Source organism: Amyelois transitella, chromosome 3 (assembly GCF_032362555.1).
Source record: "Amyelois transitella isolate CPQ chromosome 3, ilAmyTran1.1, whole genome shotgun sequence".
Taxonomy (NCBI): Eukaryota; Metazoa; Arthropoda; class Insecta; order Lepidoptera; family Pyralidae; genus Amyelois; species Amyelois transitella.
The window spans coordinates 11567856-11595712 of NC_083506.1; the positions used below are offsets into that span (position 1 = coordinate 11567856).

General features: G+C 36.7%; 3 protein-coding genes across 3 annotated transcripts; 1 reads left to right on the forward strand and 2 right to left on the reverse strand.

Moving 5' to 3' along the window:
* The first annotated feature begins 1385 nt into the window (after nucleotides 1–1385).
* LOC106129774 (calaxin) lies at nucleotides 1386–8280 on the forward strand. Its single transcript, XM_060948471.1, has 5 exons — nucleotides 1386–1729; nucleotides 3755–3857; nucleotides 4972–5234; nucleotides 6090–6212; nucleotides 7909–8280. Exons 1-5 carry the CDS (start codon nucleotides 1518–1520, stop codon nucleotides 8018–8020), a joined length of 813 nt encoding a protein of 270 aa, XP_060804454.1. The 5' UTR covers nucleotides 1386–1517; the 3' UTR covers nucleotides 8021–8280.
* Nucleotides 8281–8638: 358 nt separating this feature from the next.
* LOC106129834 (epidermal retinol dehydrogenase 2) lies at nucleotides 8639–16456 on the reverse strand. The gene is made up of 7 exons (XM_013328524.2): nucleotides 16298–16456; nucleotides 14031–14178; nucleotides 12467–12618; nucleotides 11984–12161; nucleotides 11316–11504; nucleotides 10138–10320; nucleotides 8639–9680 (listed from the first exon to the last, which is right to left on the reverse strand). Coding segments are annotated over exons 1-7 (930 nt in total). The 5' UTR covers nucleotides 16300–16456; the 3' UTR covers nucleotides 8639–9602.
* Nucleotides 16457–17583: 1127 nt separating this feature from the next.
* Nucleotides 17584–24401, reverse strand: LOC106136402 (uncharacterized). The gene has a single exon (XM_060952637.1). The coding sequence runs from the start codon at nucleotides 23499–23501 to the stop codon at nucleotides 19212–19214; it is 4290 nt and encodes a 1429-aa protein (XP_060808620.1). The 5' UTR covers nucleotides 23502–24401; the 3' UTR covers nucleotides 17584–19211.
* Between the last annotated feature and the right edge of the window lie 3456 nt (nucleotides 24402–27857).

Below are 27857 nucleotides of genomic sequence, written 5' to 3' on the forward strand. Positions count from 1 at the left end.
AACCACGGTAAATGATTGGTCCTATTTAAAGTGCCGAAAACCACACGTCAATAAATGTCACATTTAGTAAAAAAAAAAAAGTTTATAAAATTACGTTTCCCGCCAAAAATTCAAAATGTCTAGTTATTCGTCATGTTCAGCTTACAAATTGTGGAAGGCATGTCGCGTGTCATATTATGTACAATTTACATTCCCTGCATGCGAAGTCACGGCCCTAACTTACTCAGTATAGTGGCATGTATTGCGTGCAAAGATAGCATCTAATGTGAGGTGAAGACTGTGAGTAAAGGCATACTACTCGTACAATATATACTGTCTTGTATCGTGTGGTTTTCGACACTTAAGACTAAGTCTGACATTTCTTCGTTAGGGTGTTTAAATTGTGGTTCCCGGCAGCAAATAAAAAAAAATAAAAGGACTACTCCATCTCGTTCCCATGGATTAAAAAAAAGAATCAACTTCCTTGAATTTTCATGTTTTTATTTTAGTTTCACTTTAGGCGATGACTGTACCAAATGAAAATATGTAAATAGCTTTAAAGAACTACTACTAATATAATACCCTTACAAAAAAGTTAAAATTAAAATATAATTCCATTGTTTAGTTCATAATTTAGCCGAGAGAACACGAAATATGAATACAAAAAAAATCTCAATTCTATCACTAAGCCAAACAGCTGAGCGTGGCCTATCAGTCTTTTCAAGACTGGTGACTCTGTCTACCCCGCTAGGGACATAGACGTGATTATATGTAGATATGTAAAATACTTTGCTGAAGTAACAGGTACCTTATGAATTATCTCTTGACGAAGTATTTGCCTTATTTTATATTATCTACAATCTTTCCACTTGTTTGTAGGTATATAAAAAAATTGTATAAAAAACAATATTATTAAAAGAGCACCATAATCAATAAATCATTTATTCTAATTTCCTAACGCCAAGTTTGACTGCTAAGCCAAGTATTAGATAACACATTTCTTATCATTCCTCGAAGTATAACTAATTTCAGAACAAAGCCAGGTAGGTAATTAGCGCCAATTTGTTATCTACCGTACGCGGCTGGTGCGAGGCACGGCCGGGAATTGTTTTCAGACAGAACTTTCTAAGCTTTATGGAGGATGAATGTACATTTACGTCTATGTATATCGGTTTGATCGTTATTTTTAGACGATGGAAGTGGAAATTATATATCTGTTTTATTTACACTGCTATTTTGTTGTTATATGCACTAAGTTCGAACTTTTGTACGAAAATGATGGGTGTTATAATTTTAAATGTGCCGTGTGATTCCAGGCACCAATAGAAAAAAGAATAGGATTACTCCATTTCTTATCTATGGATGTCGTAAAAGTCGATTAAGGGATAAGCTTACAAACTTGGGATTCTTCTTTAAGGCGAAGGCATACCCTGGGCTGTTGTCCAGACTACCGGCCGGACTAAAAGCCAAAAGCAAAAAGACAGTACATATCTTATTTATGTTTTAGTACGTATAGATGAGGAATTTTGTTTAAGATCATGGCATCAAAACCACAAGCGCTGAGTATATCAGCCACCACTATGGCATTAAAAGGAGTCAGGATCTTCCTCAATGCTGGTCGGGCGGCTGCAGAAAGAAGAGTCCACATAGCTCCGGTGTCAAAGGAGAAGAGACCCAAATCCGTGGTGCCAGGGTCCAGGCCGCCTCAGAAGGTCTTCGATTCGCTGGTTAAGAGCACTAGGTTTAACAAGTAAGTGAACCATTACTATGGAATAGTTCTACACCAGCTCCCGTAAAATGGCACCCGCGACTCTGTTTAATATAAACTATCGCTGTCCCGCTTGCATGAAGAGAATGAACATTGTGAATGTGGATGAAGCGAAGAAAGTATGTAGAGATCGTGGCAAGTGAAAAGAGGTAGTCTCTGCCTTACCCCTCCGGGAAAGAGGCGTGATTTTGTGTATGTATGTATCGCTGTCCCGTTTCACGTCATTATAAAGAGCGAAACAGCGATAGTTTTTTCGCGCGATAAAAAAGGCGTCGCTCGTGCGATGTTACGGGATAAGGCAGTTGTTCATAACAGATGGTTTGCCAACTACCATATTTTATTAATGCTAAGCTAAGGTTAAATAGAGACACGATCCTCAGCAATGACTGATCGACTAAGATGAGTTTTCATTATACACCTGTTTGGGAAGGATTTGGGGTACCTACTCTTAGGAAACGTGCATTTTTTATTTACTTCCTGATCGTGAAATTATTTCATTATGACACTTACCTTGTCTTTTATTTTATTCTTTTTTATTAATCACTCAAAAACGTTCGGGATTGTTAGGTAACGCTTAAAAAAATAAAGAAAAAGTAAACTTAGGGCGTCTTGGAAAAATGAAACTTAGCCAAATGCAATAAACATCACAATCTACAGGTAGTACTATACCATTAGCTTTTCACGAGCTTAAAGCTTTTTGGCAGTAGAGCGCGGGCCGCCGAACAGAAGGCGGCATGACGCACAAAAAGTTGAAGGAGAAAACTTTAGACGCTTTGAATAAAAGCACGCATTTCTCTAAGTGAGTTTATTGCTGTACAAATGTATTTTTTTTTTGTGTATACTTCGTGTACCTATCTATGGGGTTGTGTAATTTTTCGTGTGATGTTAGCTAAGAGGATATTATTAAACAGAGATCTTTCTCGTGACATTAATAAAGTTTAAAAAAAATTCTTGATAAAATACCAATATGGTTAAATATTTTCTGTTCTTTAAAGAGACTCTGTGTCCGTTTTTTAGAACGTTCCCTTCTTTTTTCTTTGAAAGAATGCTAGCCTCAAGGCGGTTAAGTGCTTAGGTAATTAGGGCTTGTAGCTTTTTGATAAATACTTATACATACATACATACATACATATGGTCACGTCTATATCCCTTGCGGGGTAGACAGAGCCAACAGTCTTGAAAAGAGTGAATGGCCACGTTCAGCTATTTGGCTTAACGATAGAATTGAGATTCAAATAGTGACAGGTTGTTAACCTATCGCCTAAAAAAGAATCTTAAGTTTGCAAGCCTATCCCTGAGTCGCCTTTTACGACATCCATGGGAAAGAGGTGGAGTGGTCCTATTCTTTTTTGTATTGGTGCCGGGAACCACACAGCTAATACTTATATAACTACATTTTAGTTATGTAAGATATAGCTAAAATTTTATAGATATTATCATGTCTATATCCCTTGCGGGGTAGATAGAGCCAACAGTTTTGAAAAGACTGATTGTCCACATTCAGCTGTTCGGCTTAATGATAGAATTGAGATTCGAATATTGACAGGTTGCGAGCCCATTACAGGAAGAATTCCAAGTTTACTAGCTTATCCCTTAGTCGTATTTTAAATGCCGGGAACCACACGGCACTGTTATCTATGGAAATGTAAAATGACATGAAAATGTGCCTGCGAAGGCCTATTTTCTGAATAAAATATTGATTTTCATCACTAAGCCAAACTTATTACCAGTTTACCTCGTTAAAGTAAAGGCAAAAGAGGTTAAAGGCTTATCTATGTGTGTAAAATATAAAAAAAGTTTTCTTAATTAGTTCAATCCATATTAATTATTCGCCTTTTTATACATAAAAATCCAGTATTAGGTATTTACGTACTGCATCCAACAGAATCATTAAATTCAATTCGAATGTCTATTACCATAGGTCGGTTCGCTATAAAGACAATTCTCATCAAGTATTGTCTTTATAGTTAACATTGAAGTACCTATAACTTTTCCATTTTGTTACAGAAATGAACTGGAAGCTTTGTTTGTGATGTACAAAAAGCTGGTGACGGCGGCGCAGTCGACAGCCCCGCCGGCAGCCATTGGACAGCCTGCAGCTAAAGTTGATGTACATACATACATACATACATAATCACGTCTATATCCAACAGAGGCAACAGTCTTAAAAAGACTGAAACTGAGACTGAGCTGTTTGGCTTAATAATGGAATTGTGATTCAAATAGTGACAGGTAGCTGCCGTGTGGTTCCCGGCACCAATACAAAAAAGAATAGGACCACTCCATCTCTTTCTCATGGATGTCGTAAAAGGCGACTTAGGGACAGGCTTACAAACTTGGGATTCTTTTTTAGGCGATGGGCTAGCAACCTGTCACTATTTGAATCTCAATTCTATCATTAAGCCAAATAGCTGAACGTGGCCATTCAGTCTTTTCAAGATTGTTGGCTCTGTCTACCCCGCAAGCGATATAGACGTGGCGATATGCATGCATGCATAGTGACAGGTTGCTAGCCCATCGCCTAAAAGAAGAGTCACAAGTTTATAAGCTTATCCCTTAGTCGTTAAGAATCTGGTGAAGGACAAAGGGGAAATACCTTTCATCCCCGTAAATATTTACATAGTTCTCGTGGGATTTGCGAAAAACGAGTATTTTTTGTAGGTGGCACTAAATTCGGGTAAAAGCTAGTTAGTAATATTCTTCTTTTCTTCGAAATTCGTAGCATTTCGTTTAAGAAATTATTCGAGACTATATATGTAAGCGTCATAACAGGAATAACTGTTTTTATTTTAATATCTTACATGTGATATAAATTAATTAATTTAATGTTATTATTAAATTTACAAAATGTGACTATTACAATTTCTCAACTATACCTACTATATCTACTTCATTTAAAAAAGCAAAATTCATATATAACAAACTAAAACTTTCTTACACGTTATTGTAATGAATTACAATGATTATGATTTGGCTAATAAAAATGTAAGTAAAAATTTAAGAAAGTATAACAAAAAATCACTTCGCTAGAAGAACTACATATTGTAAAGTCCCCTTATTTTCTCTGTCTGTTCTGTATGTAATTATGCGATAATCTCAAAAAGTTGTGGACGAATTTTCTTTCAGTAGTTTCTGAGAAATATAAACCTTGCTACCCGTGTGAATCCGGGGCGGGTATTATACTTATCTATAAAAAATAACCTAACTCCACTTTTAATTTTCAGGGCATAGACCAAGGGACATTCCGAGACGTAATGCACAACACTTTTGACCTGGTCACAGAGGAGACCATTCTAGAACGAGTGTGGGTGACCTGGGAAAGGGGACCTAATGGTGGTGAAGGAGCCCTGAAGTTTGAAGCCTGGGTTCGAGGGTTAAGCATACTGTTGAAGGGTACTGATGAAGAGAGAACGGCACATTGTTTTGCTGTTTACGATTTGAATAGCGACGGCTTCATTACCAGGGATGAAATGTTTTTGCTGTTGAAGTAAGTGTTATTGTTAGAAATATTGTTGTATTTTGGTAGAGTTGATTTTACAGCACAAATAAGGGGACAGATTTAAAGAGAACAGAATTTAAACTGCGCTTCAGAGAAATATAAAAGATAGCTGTAGCCCGCGGCGTCGCTCACGGACATTGTTGTTTTACGCAAATCCAACCTAAATAGTCTTTTTCCTGGATGAAAGCATAAGATACTTATCTCAGTTCACCTTAAGGCCTAGGCGTGCTTTGGAATAGTGTTTTTCAATGACCAGTTTCTCCGCTCCCGAGAAACAAACGTGTGGATGTGGATAACTTATTAGAACCAGTTTACCTATTTATACTAGCGTCTGGGCCCGCTATTATATCCCGTGTAACGTTGAAATCTAAAAGTTAAACAAGACTTGTCATGTCAACCTGACTTACCCAATCTAGGATCCATGGTCATAATCATACCCCGGGCTCCACTTCAGAGAAGTGAGGCTGCAACTGGGAATAAAAGCCAGGAGGAAGAAGTTGTTTAAATAACAAAAAATTAAAAAGGTATTCATTTTTAAATAAAGAAGGTAAATAAATAATCTAGATGTTATCTTGTTGGTAAGTTAAGTAACTTGGAAGAACGGGTGTAACGTAACACCCGTTCTTCCAAGTTCCCACGCAAAATTCTTTCTCTAAAGCACCTCTAAGGCAAGAATTTTATATTACATAATTTATTATTTAAGGAATTTTATATTATTTAAAATTTAAATTCTATCACAAAGCCAAACAGCTGAGCGTGGCCTATCAGTCTTGTCAAGACTGGTGGCTCTGTCTACCCCGCTAGGGATATAGACGTGATCATATGTATGTATGTATGTTTAAGGAATGCACTTCTCAAGCAACCTGGTGACGAGGACCCTGACGAAGGCGTCAGGGATCTGGTGGAACTGGTGCTCAAGAAACTTGACGTCGACAAGGATGGGAGCGTCTCCTTAGACGACTATAGGTAAGTTATAAAGAAGAACATTATAAGGAGCCGAGCTTGCATGAAGAGAGTTATGAATGTGGATGAAGCGAAGGAAGTATGCAGTGATCGTGGCAAGTGGAAAGAGGTAGTCTCTGCCTACCCCTCCGGGAAAGAGGCGCGCTCACAATGTCGGAGGGTAGACCCCGGGCCCCGGAGTAGGTATAGCGGTGGAGGTTGAATCGGGAACATCCTTAGATGAGAGAGTCAGGCGTTCCTTTTTGGTTTGTTCATAACCGCGTATACATGACACTCGCATCAGATTCACTTCTCCCTAAAATACTAATTCCTAGCTTACATACAAACTATGTATGTATTATTCAATATATTATGTTTTAGTACCTGAAACCGCCGAGCTTGCATGAAGAGAGTTATGAATGTGGATGAAGCGAAGGAAGTATGCAGAGATCGTGGCAAGTGGAAAGAGGTAGTCTCTGCCTACCCCTCCGGGAAAGAGGCGTGATTTTATGTATGTATGTATTATGTAAACCTCTCTTGCCACGGGTGGGTGACCTGGAGGCCTGAAATACAGGTCTAACCTAGTTTAGGCTCCAGTCCACCTCCCAATATTAATTTAACTTGCTTATTGGTATGTTGTGGAAAAAATTGAATCTTTTTTTATTTTTTTTATTCAAAATATACTTACATAAATATAATCACGTCTATATCCCTTGTGGAGTAGACAGAGCCAAGAGTTTTTTTTATTTTTTATTTCGTACTGTAGCAAATAAGTATAAATTTATTTTTCTCCGCTTGGATTTCACGGGTCTATACACCCCGGATTTTTGAGAGGCTTGCGTGGGGATATAAATCCAACACGTAGAGGCCCTTTGGAGAAGTTGATGTTATGTTGTTCTCCTGCCAAAACCCGTTCCCGGGCATATCAATAGATGATATGTCCATGAACAGGTCTCGGCAGGAGGTGGAGCTATTACAAAATAAGGAAAAGGATTATGGGTTATGGAGTTGACGTTTGGATGGATTTTAACTGGGCTATTGCTGGAGAAGTTCGGACACCTGCCATAATCATGAATACGTGACTATTATGTGGCAGGTGGTGACTCGCCACTCACTAAATGGGCCCCTCAAATCAGTCACCATGATTGGCAACAAAGGGGCAACATCGGCGTGGGTGGCTAAGGATGTCGAGAGGTGGGACTGCGGGGCGTGAAATCGTGGTGATCCAGTCAGGCACCCCCGGCGTTATGACATTTTACACTTCCATCCTTCGAGCGTATAGCTCTCGCGACTCCACTCTGACCGGCCGGTTAAGGCAAGCCAGAGGTAGGGGTCTTGTCCCTCATCGGTTTCCACTCCGACCTTGGCGAAGGAAGATCGGAGGCGAGGAACAGGGGCCTCCCCTGGGAGCACTCAGGTCCGTGGGGTCGCTACTCCCCAACAGCTCGCCACAAGCTGCCCTGCGGAGACTGATTGCACTGGGAAGGTGACCCAGGGGGCGATGGGGTCGTCATAAATTTATTATTATTATGTTATGGGACAAATCACAGTCAGAGGTCCATATAAGAATCAGGAGTTTCATTATAGGACATTTTGTTGTTTTTTTTAGGCGGTGCTGAATTCATCTTTTTCAATAGGTAGTGCTACGAGTGAATCGTGCGGGCGAATCCGCGGATAAAAGCTAGTGTAGAAAATAAATTCGATCTTCTCCTAATTTCAGACAAGCTGTGGAACAGGAGCCATTATTATTAGAAGCATTTGGTCAATGTCTCCCCACGAGAAGACAAGCGACCGCATTCCTCAAGACTCTGAATACAAACAACAAATCATAGTTTATAGGTTGCTCAGTTGTAAATAAAAAAAATACATACATACATACATATAGTCACGTCTACAACTCTTGCGGGGTAAACAGAGCCAACAGTCTTGAAAAGACTAAAAGGTCGTGCGTGACTGTATGGCAATATGATGGAATTGAAATTCAAATAGTGACAGGTTGCTAGCCCATCGGCTACAAGGAGAATTCAATGTTTATTAGCCTTTTACGACATCCATATGGAGTGGTTCTATTCTATAGTGCAGGGAATCTGAAGGGAAGGCACATTTCTTTTTATGGTTTAAAAATATAACTAGGTATTGATGAGTGCCACTCATTAAGCCAATTAGCTGAGTTAACGTGGCTTTTTAGTTTAAGTATAATTGGCTCTATCTACCCCGCAAAGGATAAATACGTCATTATATGTTACAATGTATATAGTTGATGGAATAACATTTAAGCATAATTAATATATTTACAATATCTATATTATAATTAGTTCCACGTTTAAAATATATTTATTCAATCCATGGTTATAATACTTGATTGTTAAATTATATGAGCACAAAATCTTTGACTTTATTTTTCATAATACACTATTAAAAAGATCGATCAAGAAAAATAAAAAGGACAATTTGAATGAATTGAGTTTATTGTGACATTAAAATATAAATGCATACTATATTAACTATAAATATTTATTTTATCAATGATTCTCCATACACAACGCAAGTTGATGCTATGCTGTTTCTAAATTTAATTTTAGTTCGTAATCAACAAGATCCTTATTTAGGAATTATTAATAAAATAAATACTTATCTATACTAATATTATAAAGCTGAAGAGTTTGTTTTGTTTGTTTGTTTGTTTGTTTAAACGCGCTAATCTCAGAAACTACTGAACCGATTAGAATAATTCTTTCACTGTTAGATAGTCTATTTATCGAGGAAGGCTATAGGCTACATTTTATCCCGAATTTCCTACTGGAAACGTCAACAATGCAGGTGAAAGTTGAATGAGTCGGCCATCTGCGAGCTTCCCACGTGAACGCTGCGCTAACCAACAAAGATATAGTAAAACAATGTACTAAAGATGTGAAGTACTCATTTTTTGCCACAAAAAAGTCCGCGAGAGCATATATCTATCTCTTAAGGTTTACTTACATCAACCGCTTTTATGTTCATTTTTTTAGATTATTTTTTCATAATAAACATAAGTTATTTTGAAACCAATTTTCTTTAATTCAGTATTAATCCTTATCCAAATAAATATGTTTATTACTTTCGGCTTTTCATGTAGACTAAAATTGCCATTTACAGTATATAAATCAGACGAATAGGTTTTGAGATATAGTCGTGATAAGCAATTTGCAGCGAAACATTTAATACGGCGAACCAGCGTTCTTTCTAATACGCGTGACCGCCTGACCGCCCCAAGCCAAAGCCGAGGAGGATGTTTGCAAAAATAAATATGATGCCCAAAAAACTATTCCACGCGGACGAAGTCGCGGGCACAGCTAGTAATTCCCATAAATATGTAGATATTATCCTTATTTTTAAAATTGTTCTTAATATTATTTATATAACATTAAAACTTATCTAATCATGGGGATCCACTCCAGTTCCAATGAAATCGTTGGCAACTATTGCAGCTTTATATGGTATCGCTCGGTATAACTGAAATATAAATAATATAAAAAAATATTAACTTTTATAATTTTGCATGCTATAATTTAATGGCTGTATAGGAGGCCATGTAATGTATGATCGATTATCATTTGTATAGCCGAATTTTTGCGGCCTCCCTAAAAAAATTTGACGGCCTCTGTGGCTCAGCGGTAGTACGCTTGTCTGTGAGACCGGAGGTCCCGGGTTCGAATCCCAGCCAGGGTATGATGAGAAAAGAACTTTTTCTGATTGGCCTGGGTCTTGGATATTTATCTATATAAGTATTTACTATAAAATATAGTATCGTTGAGTTAGTATCTCGTAACACAAGTTTCGAACTTACTTCGAGGCTAACTCAATCAGTGTAATTTGTCCCGTATATATAATTTATCATTTTAACAAAACAAACAGTATTGCGTGGTGCAAATAGATAGAGAAGGTTAGTTCATCGATGTCAAAGGTTTACCTTGCTAATGTAGTACAATTCGCTGGGCACGGTGATTTCGAGGTACTCCCTCCTAATGGCGTCCACGATCTGGTCTGCGGCTTCCTCGGGCTCCACCACCCGCATCACCTTCGGGAAACGCGAGCGCGGCTTCTTGCAGAGTCCCGTGTTTACTATTGTCGGGCAAATCGTGGTCAACTTGATCTGAAAAGAAGGGTTACTGTTACTTGATAGCACATACATACATACCTATAATCCCTGCGGGGTAGACAGAGCCAGTCTTGTAAAGACTAGCTTTTGTTACACTGTAGCAGTTAAATGTATGTCCTACCTAATGTAAAAATATCTAAGTTTAATAATAAATAAATAGTAAGCCACGTTCAGCTGTTTGCAAAGATATTCAAATAGTGATAGGTTGCTAGCCCATCGCTTAAAAGAAGAATCCCTGGTTCATAAGCCTGTGAATTAGTCGCCTTTTACGACATCCATGGGTAAGAGAAAATAATATATTTTACGTCTTTATCTCTCACGGGGTAGACAAAGCAGAAGTCTCGATAAGATCGAAACCACGTTAAGCAGGATGGCTGTTAATGATTTCATAGTATTAATATTCTTATATTCATAATTTGTTGTTTATAATGACGATAATATCAAAAGGCATAAAACAAACTTCCCAGCGAGGTTAGACGTGACACTGCTTAGACCTAAATTAAACCTGAATTACAAGGGGCATCCAAGACTCTTCTCCAGAGAGGTAAGACTCTTCTATTCATCGGATGTTACAGAGCTTTATATCGAGATAGAAGATATCGTTAGTAAGCAGCGAAATACTGATCTTAGAAGTGCATGTACTTAGTCACTTTGTCAAATCGCTACTTATCATGTTTTGATGAACTAATTCTGAATGATCGACGTTTATTTTATTGGAAGTGTAGCGGGAGCGATGATTCGGCTCGACCGCCACCAAAGGGAAGATCTTCCGCCAGGCTAGGTGTTATGCTTGGGGAACCGCGCGACAGACGATGTTGTGTCGGAGGTTGTATATATAGCTCCAATCCGTGAAATCTTTGCTTGCGCGATTTAGGTTTTTTGCTGTTTTTGTCTGATAGCGTCGCGTGAATTTATTTTTTATTTTTGTGTCTTGTGGCGTATAGATTTCGCCACAGAAGTATCCTAAGGAAGCTTAAGAAAACACTTACTCCATCTGTATCCCTGGACTTGTCTTCATGCAGTTCCACATACAAGGCCTCCATGATGCCTCTCACGGCGTACTTGGAGCCGCAGTACGGCACTATGTTGGAGAGTCCCATGATGCCGGCCATTGACGCCATGGAGACAATGTGACCTTGGTTACGTTCCAGCATGCTGGGGAGGAACGCTTGGATCATCTGGAAGAAGAGGAACATGCTCAGAGAAGCCAGTTTTTAGATATAAAGGCCTAAATGCGTGGTAAATATTGAGTGTTACTAGTCTATGACTCGAAAAGTGGAAGATTAAATTGGGTCGCTGATGTTCTACACATGACACCTAAAATATTAGTAAAGGCACCTCTTTTGACTGTAGTATACGCTTATTATTTTATTATTATATACAAAACTTAGTCTATCTTCACAGTTTAAAACCAATGCGATAAAACAGTTAAATTACTAGTAAAGTTAAGTTGCTTTTGATAAACTACGATAGAGATGATTGTGGATGGTTCTTTTCTGTTCATTTGCACTGCAGCTAAAGTATTTAGAAATCTTAATTCAGGAGATGATAATTATGTCTTTCAATGTCGCCGAAGGTAGTGAACCAAAAAGATGTGACACATCAACATTGGAACAGAATTAGATGGTAAGAAGCATTTTGAAATTAGAAGTCTCACCCAAAGCACGCCATGGACGTTGATGTCCATCATGGTTCTGATTTCCTTCTCCGTTTGCCTGAGCAAAGGTTTGCAGGGCATGATGCCAGCGTTGTTGACGAGGATGGTCACCTCACCGACCTCCTTCTGGACCTTGTTCGCTAGGGCGAATACTGCTTCGCGGTTGGTGACATCACACCTGAAATTTTGAATGTTTGACTTACAATTTGTCTTCACAACTTTCGTGATAGTACAATCATTTTTCAGCTACATTTTAAGTTTACATTTAAACTTATGTTTCCGTTTAAGGTATTATGGCTGATCAAGGGACTGTTGAAACTTTGATTATGTAAATGTACGAGTTAGCAATTTATAAATGTAATTTACTTAGGTATAACTTGATCCTTATAAAAACTCTTGATTTGCCAGTAATAAACATTATAATAAAATCATCATTTTATATTTTCGGTGTTCAAAATAGATTTCAGGTATTCACTGACGTACTCATATTTGTAAGCGGATCCTTTTTCTTCTTTAATCATGTTCACAGTCTCTTCATTCCCCTTCGGATTGATGTCCACACATACGATCTTGGCTCCAAGCCTGCCCAGCCTCAGTGCTACTTCTTTTCCCATTCCATGACCAGCGCCTGTGATCTGCGAAAATGTATTTTGTTCAATTGGTTAGAAGTTCCATCTTGGCCTGACGCAATTTCTCAATCCAATCTTTGTAAACTCGGCCGCTTCTCCAATACAAATTAAAAAGCTTACCACTGACTAGATCTAATCTTTGATTTAGTTTTAACGCCGGCATTTATATCACTCTCTGCAGCCTTACTTAATTTTGACGGCCTCTGTGGCGCAGCGGTAGTACGCACTGTCTGTGACACCGGAGGTCCCGGGTTCAAATCCCGGCCAGGACATGAGGAGAAAAGAACTTTTTCTGATTGGCCTGGGTCTTGGATGTTTATCTATATAAGTATTTATTATAAAATATAGTATCGTTGAGTTAGTATCTCGTAACACAAGTCTCGAACTTACTTCGAGGCTAATACAATCTGTGTAATTTGTCCCGTATATATTTATATATTTATATTTATTTATATTTTATATATATACTTATATTGGTTCATCACATAAATCTAATGAGGATTACTTGGTAGCTAGTAATATAAAATTGTATATCCTGCAGTAATTCTGACATAATTAGATTATTATAACAATTTAACTATCGCGGTTTCTAGTTCCTTTATCAACAATGGCCTATTTACTAGTATATGCTCTATACATAATGTTGTGTTGTTACAATGTTATGGTTACGCCTGCGCTACGCTTTCCGGTATGTGGTCTTCCATCGAGGACTTTTTGACCTCATTGGCCATCAGTCCTTCGAGAAATATGGCCTGCCTGGTTATTGCCACATTGCCAGTTTTCTACCCCGAGCTGCTGTGTCTTTTGGTTTTCTTTCGTCTATGGATCTCCTTGTACCTGATTCGATCTCGCAAAAATACACCGAGCATAGCTCGCTGTGTGACCCTCAGCCTATATATTATAAAATTGTACGCTAATGTAAATTTCAAAAAGCATTCCTTAACTAGTATCGTACGATTTCTTGAATAATCATTATATCTTTGTTTGTCTGTGATAACACTTGCCGTCGAAAGGTTATTGTGATGATATTAACAAAATTTTTTATCACCTGATCAAAGTGTGGTCGGACTACCTAAACTTTGGATCTGTGTATCTAGATTAATGATAAAGTCGATTTTGTTCGACTGCTGGAGGTAATAAGTTAAAGAATTTTGGGATATCGCTAGACAAATAATGTGTTATTGTATGTTATCAATAATTTATGGTATGTCTTATATATACCTACTATCTTAAGAGAGCATCAGTGGACACGCTCGTAAATAATCATAAGCATAAGCAAAAGATTAGTGCCCATGTAACAGAAGCAATTACAATAATTAACTCTCAAAATTTTATTTCACACAATTAAAATAAAATTTAATTAGGTAAACATATTGTGTACAAATTGTGTTAAAGCTCATCAAAATAAAATCACTTACCAAGACAATATCTTCGGACACATCTTTGGGCTCTCGTGGTAGGAAGAAGTTGTAAATGGATCTTAAGACTTCAAAATTCAATCTGATGTGTGTCCAGATGATCTCTACGATCAGTCTGATGATACCAATCACTTGTGGTTCCTCCGCCCTGGAACATTTCAGAATAAGTTTAGTACCTCAATAAATATTTTTAAAACAGCAACATTGACTACTGATCCCAGAATGGGACCACTCAATGGAACTGTAGACGGAAACAATATAGCAAAATTGTTTGTGTTTACACACCCACTTCTTAATGAGGTCCTTACCGGGACAAACGCTAGGAAGATTATAATGAAAGCTAAATGGTAGCAATGAACATTATTTATGATCAAATCGAGAACGTCCTAGCCAAAGATCAGGTCAATAGTGGGCACTCTTGACTTGATCTTTGGTGAAATGAAACCGACGAGCTTGTATGTAGAGTGTATTGATATAGATAAAGCATAAGAAGAATGCAGTGATGGCAATTGGACAGATATCTACGGGAAAGAGGTATCATTTTATGTTCATATTTGGAATTTAGTAATGGCGATGGATGCAGCCCGATTCAAACTGATCAAGGTATATCTTCCTTAGACTGGTGTCTGAAAGCTCACCCATAAGAATAGTAGATCGTAGTCTAGCATCGAGCACACTTCTGTCAATCATCTTTACTTCTGCACCCGTTACTAATTATTAATAATCACAATTAAGCCAAAAACACCTGATAGTCTATTATCAAATATGATTACCCGTTTGGCTAAACTAACTATATACTGCTAGCCTCACTCACCTCGTTTCATATTGTTACTTACAATAAACAAACCGAAGCATATTATTTACAATTTGACTAGCTTTCCATATCAAATATATACCTATTGTCTTCATTAGGACTAAGAATAGTGTATGTCAGCCCTTTGGGTTCTTCTTCCCACTGCTTCAAAAACGAAGTAACCCTAGTATGAAACCCTAGTAGTATAGAGCAGGTGTTTTCTCATATCACATATAGGGTCCCTAGGGTTGACTAGGAACTTATTCTTCGTGAATGCAATGTATCTGCGCTCTAGGAGAATCTGGTCTGCAGTCTCAGCAGCCATATGGTGAATTCGACACTGTGGTGTCAGGTACCGGGTGATAGGTACGATATTTATTAGGTGAAAATAAAAACCGTGAATTGGAAATCATAGGCCTTATAAACTTTAGACTTCTCTGAATTTCAATTCGATCACGATTTTCAATACTATCCAGGCAAACAGGCTGTCAACCTCGTACGGGATATAGTAGTGAGATTTGTAATAATGGATAAGTATGTAGTTGTAAAGTAGATAAGTGTTAATACCTATCAGTAGGATTCGGTATCATATTATAATAATAACTTATTACGTGATAATATAATAACAAAATCAGTAATAATCTCAATGGCAATATGATACATATCATAAATAATATTTACCAATATATAACAACAATTTTAAAATTTTGTCTTCTATTCCGCGCATACAATCATTAATACATACATACATATGGTCACGTCTATATCCCTTGCGGGGTAGACAGAGCCAACAGTCTTGAAAAGACTGAATGGCGTTTCGTTCGTTCACGTTCCACACGTTCAGCTATTTGGCTACAATCATTAATAAATAGCAAATTGTCAAAATTATAAAATGTCGGATAAAACTCTGCAACGTAGGAAAGGGAGGGAATAATGACCATAAATTGGGAACGTTTGGTTAAAAAATTGATGAATGCGGACGCGAAGAAAATCTAGTGGCAGAAAAATTGTAGTATGAACAGTATGAACGTACGCGTATTTGCCAAAAAGAATCCCAAATTTTTTCATAGGTTGTAAAATATGGGTTTTAGCAAAAATTGACATAAAAAGTACAATCGGGAATAAATCATGATGGAAGAGATAGATATTGTTTTTAAAAACAGTATTTTGCTAAAGTACTGTGTATTTATATACTTAAACTTAATGCATATGAATTGTGCAACATCATCATCAACCACATTGTGGGTCTTATTCCATAAGGCATTCTCTGCCAGTCGAACCTTTAGACCAAACTAAGATGTATATACGGGAGGTGCGATAACAGTATTCTTCACTAAATAAATAACTGTGATATTTATCAAATAAACGTTTATTTACTGTAAAACTAATTCTAAGCCAATCTTCTTATATTGATATTCATCGAAATGCAAAAGTGAATTATGGTTTAAACTTAAAAAACGAAAGGTAAACTTACATTTTACTATTCGTCCTGCTGTTTAGCGATATCCCCTAACTATCACGGAATTGACACTAACACGCATTTATTAACGGCTGATATTGCTTGATAAGAACTGATAATAGAACAGATTACAGAAGTCGCGGGCTAGCTCATTTAGAATTAGCACAAAACTGAGTAACTATTATTGTGCTATAATACTAAATATAAGTACTTATATCCGCGATAAGATGATAGTCCGAGGACCTGGTGCATGTTACGAGTATGTCACTTTATAGATCACTTACGAGTAGGTACGTTTTGAACATCATTTTGCGAAAGAGAAAGAAAGAAAAGAAAGAAAAATCTTTATTTGGCGCAAGATGTAACATTACATTTTCATTCATAAACATAGAAATAAAAAATAAAAAAAAAAATACATTAAATAAAGAGCATTGTCCAGGGTGGAATTAATTTTATTAACATCGTTTTATATATGAATTCAAAGTTAATATTTTTTGAAAATTTTCAATACTTATACTACATACTTTAATTTTACAAAGGTTAAAGAGAAACAAAAGCTAGTTCTACTTACTTGAGACTTAGATCACACGCACTTTTTCACGTCTTTTTATAAAGTAATATGTCTAATATGTAAGTAGAATATAAATTTTAAATAATTAAATCGTGTAAAGAGTTCGACGACGACAATTTTTTACGAAAACAGTTATTGCAACAACCAATTTTAAAAGTACCTGAAAAAATCCTAGACATGTACCAATGAACTTTGTTTTATAGGTACATATATGTTTGATTTACAACATTCAGTTAATATACATATACGTCTGTATTCTCGCATTGTCTAACCTCTACCTTTATTTTCATCTTGTTAAAAAATTTACGTACTTATGCTTTTCTCAGGATGCTCCTCTTCATCATAACAACAATGGTGAGCTTTCGAAGTATAATGTGAAAGAAGATGTAGTAACAGGAATAGAAAAGGGTATGTTAAGATGGTTTGGTCATGTGGATAGGATGAATGAAAGCAGGTTGACTAAGCAGATATACAAGGAGAATATTGACGGAAAGGTAAGAGTGGGAAGACCAATACGAACGTATCTTGATCAAATGAAGGGCGTCCTGGCAAAAGGTCAGGTCAAGAGTACCCAAAATCGTCGACCTTGCATTAATTATGAATGTGAATGAAGCGAAAAAAGTATGCAGAGAGTGTGCCAAGTGGAAAGATGTAGTCTCTGCCTACCCCTCCGGGAAAAACGGAGTCACGGAAGTCACAGAAGTCACACATAATAAAGTACTTACCGAGTCACAATCTAAGTTATTGATAAACATAGTGTAAGAAAACACGCTTTAGTTTAAACACCTTTATTTTCTTCACTGGAGCCACAGTTTTCTCCAAACACTTTACTTTGTAATACACAATACAATGACACAATGTAATTTTCAATTAATATCAAAATCCACGCTTACGCGAGCAATGCACTCTATTGCTTTAATGCGAAGAGAAGAATGCCCCCAAATTATCGAATACCCGCCTTTTAAAAACCTTTAGTGTTCCCTGTATGAAAAATCATTACTAACAAAACAATACATTGCCAGTGTAATAAAAACTAAAATGAATTGATGAAATACATTTAAGTTGTATATCATAAAAATTCAAGTGTATATCTAATAATTTAATAAACTAATATAATCTTACATTCGCCCATCCTGACCAAGTGCATGACCTCATGCACACAAAAGAAAGAAGAAAAAAAAAAATAAACAATAAATGGAAATATGAAACATAGCAGTATTTATATAAGTATACAATTTCATTTAATTAAGTACACTTAATTATACATATATATTCATTTTCTAATTTCGTTAATCTCTTATCAAATACTGTGAACCCATCAATTCTCACAGCGTAAACATTATAGTACTTAAAGAAAATATTCCTGTTTGCAAACCCATCCATTCTTGCAACAGGATCTATCTTGCCATTTAGGTAACGAACCCATCCATTCTCGTTACCATGATGGCCCATGACAAAACCACAAACCCATCCATTCTTGCAGCAGGATCTATCTTGCCATTTAGGTAACGAACCCATCCATTCTCGTTACCATGATGGCCCATGACAAAACCACAAACCCATCCATTCTTGCAACAGGATCTATCTTGCCATTTAGGTAACGAACCCATCCATTCTCGTTACCATGATGGCCCATGACAAAACCACAAACCCATCCATTCTTGCAGTTTTGCCTATATATCAAATGTCCAAATAACAAATATAAAGATTATCTTATTACATATAAACACTGTAATTTCCAAAAATTACTACTCAAAATATTTCCATCAGCCTAACATGTTATTTAGATAATTAATTTAACACCATAAAACACTATTTAAATAATACAATAGTTAAACATTAGTCTATAACAAATCCTCATTACCTAATTCTCGCTCATATTTTCATCATTACCCGTCATATCATCCTCGTTATCGGTTGTATCAGATTCATTAACAGCTAATGCGGCGGTATTGATCCAAGGCAACATTCGGTCGGCAGCCACAGTAGTTTTCCGCTTATTCTTTGATTCCGTAAGGCCTGGAATAGCTGCTACCCTATATCTGTCATTTCCTAATACTGAAACAACTCTATATGGACCTATGTACGCAGGCAGGAGTTTTTTACTTTTACCGTCATTAGCAAAAGTCGTTTTAGTAATTCTAACTAAATCCCCTTCTCCATAAATTCGCGAACATCGCCTGCCTTTGTCATACCTTTGTTTTTGTTTTGCCTGCTCTAAGTCAATTTTATCTTTTGCATTTTCTCTAATGAAAGTCAAATCACTTAAATCACGAGTCTCTCGTCTGATGTCATTTAATTTGGGATTAACCTCCGAATTCATCCTAGTACCAAACATTAGTTCGGCGGGTGTCCTGCCTATGGTCTTTGATAAGTATTATTTAAGCCCCACTGAACTGTGCCAACCGTAACATCCCACTCTCTTTCATCTCGATTTAGATTTTGAGCTGTCAAGGAATTTAAAATTGTACGGTTGTACCGTTCCACTTGTCCGTTTGAACGTGGACTGGCGACGGAGTTTAGGACGTGTTTTATCCCTTTATCAAGACAAAACCTTTTAAACGCATGTGACGTGAAACACGTTCCCCTGTCACTAATAATACGGTCTGGAATACGAAACAAGCAAAAAATATCCTCTAATACTCTAATAGCACTTTGCGTTTTTGTGTCGCGTACCGGCCTAGTAAACGCAAACTTAGTAAAACCATCTATGATGACTAAAAGATGAGTGTTACCTCTTTTTGACTTTACGAAGGGTCCAAGGTGGTCAATATGCAGCGTGTGAAATGGTACTTCCACTTTTACAATAGGATGTAAATGTCCTTCCTTCGTCGAATTATTTTTCTTGGCATAAGCACATTCAATACAAGCGTTGACATATTTCTTTACAAACCTTGACATTTTGGAAAACCAGTAAGATTTTTGTAAACGTTCTAAGGTCTTTTCTGTTCCAAAATGTCCTATGTCGTCGTGATTCATTTGACAAAGTTGCCACCTTGCACCCTTCGGTACCACCCATCGAATGTTGTTTTGATCCCCATCGAAATACCTATACAATTTATTGTCTTTTATTAGGTAATTATCTCTAATGTACTTAAGCCCATCAGCGTCTATATTGGAGGTCAAGATGTCACGAATCCTACATAACTCTGTATCTCCTAACTGTAAAGTATGCAACCAATCATCACTACGAGTACTAATGTTCATCACTGTCGGATATTGTTCTAAAATATGAGAAGTTTCACTGTCAGTCACAGGATTGCGAGAAAGAGCGTCTACATGTGTCATTTTAATACCTGGGCGATACTCGACTGAGCACTGAAATTCTTGCATAAGGAGCCACCATCGTGCAATCCGAGGAAGAATATCTCGTTTAGAAAATGTTGACCTGAGAGCACTACAATCCGTGATTATCTTAAAAGATTGACCTAGTAAATATACTCTGAACTTTTTTAAAGAACATATGACAGCTAATGTTTCAAGCTCGTAGGCGTGAAAGTTTCTCTCCTCGGGAGAAGTCTTGCGGCTATAGAAGGCTACAGGTTTAAATGAATCGCTGTCATGCGATTTTTGCAGTAAAACACCGCCAACTCCTAGTTTACTAGCATCTGTATGTAGTTCAGTTTCTGCAGAGGAATCAAAAATGGCAAGAATCGGTCTTTCTACTAGTTTGGCTTTCAGAGTTTCAAATGCCTGTTCCTGCTCATGTGTCCACGCCCAAACAGCATCCTTAGTTAGCAGCTTTGTCAAAGGATATGCATGTGTTGCAAAATTGCGAATAAATTTACGGAAATATCCTACTAAGCCTAAAAATTGCCGTACCGTGTGTTGGTCTGTGGGACGTGGAAATTCAAGGACGCAATGGATTTTTTTATTACCAGGCCGGACTCCAGCGGCCCCTATTTCGTAGCCTAGGTAATCTATTTTGTCCATCAGAAATTCACACTTCGCTAGGTTAAGAGTTAAATTTGCAGTTTCCAGCAAATGAAATACTTTCTCTAACCGCGCTAGGCATTCCTCCACAGTCCTTCCATATATTAAAACGTCATCAATATATGATGTAGCGCCATTATACCGGGCTGGACCCAAAACACGATGCATCATACGTTGAAATACAGCTGGTGCATTTGCCAAACCGAACGGCATACGATTAAATTCGTACTGTCCGTCTGGTGTGACAAATGACGTCAACGATCGCGAGTGTTCGGCAATCGGTACCTGGTAGTAACCAGATATTAAATCAAGAGTTATAAAGTATGCTTGGCCGGAGAGACGTGCAATTTCATCCTCGATATTAGGCATAGGGTAACGCTCTTTGACTGTCACGGAATTTAACATCCTGTAGTCAACACACATTCTCATCTTACCATCTTTCTTACGAACTAAGATAATTGGGCTTGCGTATTCAGAGACAGACTCGCGGATTATACCTGCATCTAACATCTCAGTTATCATCTCTCTGACAGTCTCCCTTTCTTTGTGAGATAACCTATACGGCCGATAAACGACTGGTTTTTTACTATTAACCTCTATGACCATCTCTGTAATATTGGTACACCCTAGTTCACCCAAAGACGACGCAAAACAATGCTGGTATTTGTTTAGAATCTCCAAAAGATGCTTTTTATGTGATTCTCCAATAGAATCCCCTACACGAATTTGACTTGTAAGAAGTCTAGTCGGTTTATTATTTTCGTCTAAACATTTCCTAACATGATTAACTACTCTAACTTGTATGCCCCGACTAATCACCGTCCCCTCTTTTATAACAATATATTCTGTTATTGGAGTAACCAATAAATAAACAATTCCATCCTTGACAGGGTATATACCCCCCAACACAGCCAACTGGCTTGAAGGTTTACCAATGATCTTGCTATCTACTAAAATACTCCCATCGACACTCGGTTCCGTGATAGTCTTTGCGCTAACCAACCCGTAAATATTAGCCGTCGATGCTGATTTAATTCTAACTGAAATCTCTTGACCAACGTCAATATTGGGAAACGGCATTTCACTGACAACATTTAAAAAGCTAAGACTATCTGCATTTTTGAATACGACCACATGGGATTGTTCAGTAAAGGACTGTCCAATTAGTATAGGTAGATCTAAAAGTTTATCATCAACTACTTGACATTTGACACTACCCTCAACTCCGTCTACTGATAAATCAATCGTAACACTGCCAAGAGTACGAACTATTTCATTACCGAAACCTTTTAGGGCAATTGTCTCATTGCTCTGTGATAACCCTAGGTCGGACGCAAACGATTTCTTAATAAGCGAAACTTCACTACCAAAATCAACAAAACTTTTAACAGGATTTTTATTTACATATACCTCTTTAAAAAATTTGGAATTTAAATTTGAATTTGAAATGCACATCGTTTTTTGGATGATGTCACTTTTGTTTGCATCTTTGATGTTGGTAAAACAGTTTTCAGTCTTATGACCCATTTTATTACATTTAGCACACTTAACGATAGGTTTGGGGCATTTCAAAAATGGATGCCCCTTTTCTTTACAGTTGTAGCAGAATATACTGTTATTCTGAACTAAGTTACTCCTAGAGCCCACTTTATTTGAGTTATAACTACCTGCTGAATTTAAATCATTGGTCCTAGTCCTGTTTTGAGATCGATCAAAATTTTGTGAATATGACGTATCCTTATTGCTCATTAAGAATTGTAACAACTGTTCTGGATGTTCACATCGTAATGTAGTCGCACTAGATTTCATCGTCCTATCAGTCAGGCCGTGAATTATGCAATCAACAGCATTTTTGCCATCAATGTTGCATTGGTTCAATAAAGCCAGTTTTTCGTAAAAATAAATCTCTATTGGTTCTTGTAATCTACTTTTTCTTTTCAACATGTCCTCCAGGGTTTGGCCATAGTTTTTCTCATACGGAAATGCACTGAGTAATTTGTTTTGCCATTCTGTCCAGCTAAAAAGTATGGACGGTAAACTTTCGTACCATATTTTGGCTAAACCCTGAAGTTTCTGCATAGCAAAATGAATCGTTGTCTTATCGTCCCAGCCATAGACAGTAGCGCACTCATTCACTTTTTTAATCCAAATGTCAATTCTTTGATTTGTCGAAGACGGGTCAAAATCGGGCAAAATATTTTTATGGTTATTTGTCGAATGAGAAAGTGCGGCTGATGTCGATGGCTGTGACGGTATAGTTTTGAGCGAGTTAAGAATATTTATAAAATCATTAGCCGAAAATGAAGAACTATTAATTGGTTTTTGCTGCTTGTCATTTTGTTCTAACCGTCTTCTTTGTCTCTCGGGACCTTCATCATATTCTAAAGGGCTCCGCTCTCGTCTTCGCGACGATGGTTCATTAGGGGTATAAATTTCTCGTTGATTACTCACACTTCGTTGGACACGGCTTCGCTCTCTGTGTAATTGGTCCTGCAGGAGATATAGACGTTCGCGCTCCTGTTCTACCTGACGCTCCATCTCACGTAGCCTGCCGTTGTCCCGTGGCGTGCTGCGCTCGTTCACACGACTCCGACGTTGTCTGGAATCGCTGGCACGCCGGGAACGACTGCGGCTGCGCCTGGTTGCATCATCCGATCGCTGCTCTCGAGACTCGTATTCTAGAGTCTTCAAACGGCGGGACTGCGATCTATCCATTGTATCTGAAACAACTCGGAAACGAAAAGAACTATGTAATTGTTCAAATAAATAAATTTTAAATCAGGTTGTTTAGTTTTGAAATCACAAATAGCCTATAAACGAAATTAAATTAAAATTAACAACACGTTTTACAAAGTCACGGTAACATGATTTCATATTTACCTTGGCAAATTTTAAATTGCACACTACCCTATTAATAAATAACAAAATTGAAAGCACCTTTGATAATTTCCATTGTTTAGTCTAAATTTTAATAAGAACAATGATCATACCCCTGAGATTCTAAATACACAGTGAGCGTTATGTGTGTGCATAACATTAAACTTGGATCTAAATTAATTATGTTAAAATTTCTAAAATTTATCAGAAAAACATACTTGCAAATAGATATAAATTGTCCAAGGTGGTGACCGACATGGATATGATGTCAACTTAATGCCATGGACGACCATTAATTGAATGGTTTGGCGGAAACAAAGTCCCGGTCAAAGAGACTTAGATAATAAATTAAATAAACTTATACGAAGGTACTTACCACTTCTGAATTGTAAGAAAACACGCTTTAGTTTAAACACCTTTATTTTCTTCACTGGAGCCACAGTTTTCTCCAAACACTTTACTTTGTAATACACAATACAATGACACAATGTAATTTTCAATTAATATCAAAATCCACGCTTACGCGAGCAATGCACTCTATTGCTTTAATGCGAAGAGAAGAATGCCCCCAAATTATCGAATACCCGCCTTTTAAAAACCTTTAGTGTTCCCTGTATGAAAAATCATTACTAACAAAACAATACATTGCCAGTGTAATAAAAACTAAAATGAATTGATGAAATACATTTAAGTTGTATATCATAAAAATTCAAGTGTATATCTAATAATTTAATAAACTAATATAATCTTACAATAGGTAGGTTGTTTGTTACAGTATGAAACTGTAAGTATTTACTTAGCAATTTACAACTAAGTTTATTTGCTCTTCAGAAATAATGTTAATGGAGTGTTCCTGGGAGAGTTTTTCCCAAAACTCCCAAGGGACAGAATAATTGCTAAATTAAGTAATATTTTACGACGAATTTTTTTACGAAAAGGTTTCTTTACGCTTTTTTTATTATGACGCGGGCAAGTTTTTCTACCTACATAGTAATCCATGCTGAATGCTGCCATTTTCTTAAAAAAAAAAATACTTTTTTCCACTGTACCGACTTATATTTAATTTTCAACAGAAAGGGATTAGATCTCCTGAAATAGAGTAGACTAATGTATAGTATGAATAGTATGAAGACAAATTCAATGAGGTCTAAGATGATAAACCTTATACCTATATTTGAGCTTGTCAAATAATTGACATTTGCCTTAAAAATTTCTAATCAGTATCTCGTTATTTATATAATCATAGTTATATACTTTACTATTTTTCTCGCATAATATATTCATACATATAATCACGTCTATATCCCTTATGGGGTAGACAGAGCAAACAATCTTGAAAAGACTGATAGGCCAAGTTCAGCTGTTTGGCTTAATGACAGAATTGAGATTCAAATAGTGACAGGTTGCTAGTCCATCGCCTAAAATAAGAATCCCAAGTTTATAAGCCTCAGTCGCCTTTCTCGACATCCACGGGAAAGAGATGGAGTGGTCCCATTCTTTTTTATATTAGTGCCGGGAACAAATTACATGGCACAAAATTTGTCAATAAAATTATTGTTCTTAAAAAGCGTATGATCTAAAAGAATTATATTGTTATGTGTACCCACGTTTTGTAGTGAGGTAAAAATCATATAAAACTTGCATACAGTGTATTTCTTCACATAAAGTAATCGAGATTGGTTGGACGCAAGGTGACCAACTGTCCTGCTATGTGCGTTTGATATTATTACAATATGTTTTAAGTAAATAACATTGGTTGCAATCTCGGTTGGTATACACGTAGATCTTGAATGCCCGCAGGTCTACAAAAACATTTAGTTAAAATTCGTTGTAATGGATTGTGGTTTCCAGCACTTTGGAATAGAACCACTTCTGTTCTTTCCCATGGCTGTCGTAAAAGGCGACTAAGGGATATGCTTATAAACTTGAGATTCCTCTTGTGGGCGATGGGATTTTGAAAATCTGTCCCAACTAGTCTTTGTTCGCTAGTCGTCTCCGACGATATCTTCACTTAACACCCATAAAAGAAGAAAAGTCCCTTCGTTTTGATTCAGTAATAATCCTAATTAATATTCGGTCAATTGTTAATTATACTACTAAAAGTAAATTTGCTCGTAAACTAAATGTAGTTTAGTTCGACAAACTCTACATCTCATAAATAATTATCACATAATTATGCAACTAACGAACATAATGTCGCATAACACTTTTGAAATGGTCAAAATGTTTACAATCACGCCTAAATATATATTAACTATTCACGAATGTTGAGAAGGAATATATTTTTTTGTCTTCTTTCTATTATTTAGAGCGAGAGGTAAAGAAACATGCCTTGTCAGCGTTTATTGAATAGTTTTTCCATTGATCAAATTACGAAACAAATAACATTTCATTATTGAACGTTACTATGTAGAAATTGAGACGGCACTAGCTTATATAGGTTCCGTGTGCAATCGATAATCCAGGCGCCCTGTTGGTGCATAGTCTACCATTGACGTGGAATTAAAAAAATATTTACTTAGAAGTGTGTGGTTCCCGGCACTAATTAAAAAAAGAATAGGACCATTCCCTCTCATTGCCATGGATGTCGTAAAAGGCGACTAAGGGATAGGCTATAAAACTTGAGATTCTTCTTTTAGGCGTTGGGCTAACAACCTGTCACTATTTGAATCTCAATTCTACCATTAAGCCAAACAGCTGAAAGTGGCTAAAAAGTATTTTTAAGACTGTTGGCTCTGTCTACCCCCCATGGGATTTAGACGTGAATATATGCATGTATGGACAACTATTATGGAAACTTCAGGAACAATTTCGCCACGTCTGTTTTGATCAGACCGAGATTATGTTTCCCAACGTGGCGCAAACGTTTGGCAACACGGATCATCGTCCACAGTTGCGGTGCACTGGCCGCCGTGAAAGTAGTAGGCGTAGGCGCAGCTGTTGTACTCGGATTTTGTGAATTGGTCAAATCAAAACGTTTGTCGGTAAAACTTTTGTAAAATAAATAATAAGATATAGATAGATAAAACTTTTTATTGCACCATAAGAGTAAAACATAAATAGATATAAATAGTACCTATCATCATAATTTGGCCAAGTTATACTTAGATTTTTGAAGACTTTAATGTCTTTATCTTATGCACGAGACAGAGCCAATAGCTATATGACTAGAAGCCCAAAAAGAATAATTTATTTTTCTTTATGTAAAACCTAAATATAGAAATTTTGTACGTTGAAAATACCTAAGTTTTTAATTTATATCATGGTGCATTTCTGTTTGGCCGAATATTTGATTAGTAAAACAGCTAATCATACAATTTCACTACCTTACAATAATTTTTTTTTTCTTTATCGTTATGTATTTCTTGATGTGTAACATAAATTTACAAACTTAAATTATTATCCTTTTAGTAAGTCGACATTATTTCGTAATTAAAATAACAACACACCAATCCTATATGTCGTTATTATAGTTGCATATAAATATTAACCGACCTTGGACTAGAAAGCACTATAGGATTTCATTTGTTCGCTTTATTGTTAAGATTCGTACACAGTAATATGAGTGGGTTCTATTTATTTTAATTTTTACACACACATCGGTGCAATGAATAAAAATTCAATCTTTTCGCCTTACTTTTGTATTTTCTAGACATTGATCGTTGACAAACATTATTAAAATTTTTGACGTGTTGTGTAAGTAGGCAGAAAGGTTAAAGGTTACTTACTACATTACACTTTAATTAAATTCACAATATTTGGAACGAAAGTGGAAGGTTAATAAAAAGGTCGTTTGTAATCAGAAATCAGAATGGATAATGCATTTAAGAAAAATTATGTATATCCGATATTCCTATAAATTGAGAAATTATCATTTCTCAATTCCTGATTGGAATATCGGGGAATTAGAAGTAATTATACACAAAACATTGTATTTCAGAATTAAAATTGATTAAATCTAATGAGTTTTGAACCTTTATTGAGGTGACCGTTAAATACGTCGGTGGATACGCCATCTAATGACGTTAAGTCGATATCCATAGAATGATCAAATTAATTTAATTATTATCGAATATTCCAGTCTCATGTGTCGCTCCAATGTGCACGCGGCCTTAGCTGTCGGCTATTGCCCACATTCTCTTTCAAGGTCGCCAGTAATCAGGTTGACCTTCACACGATTACAGAATCTGATAG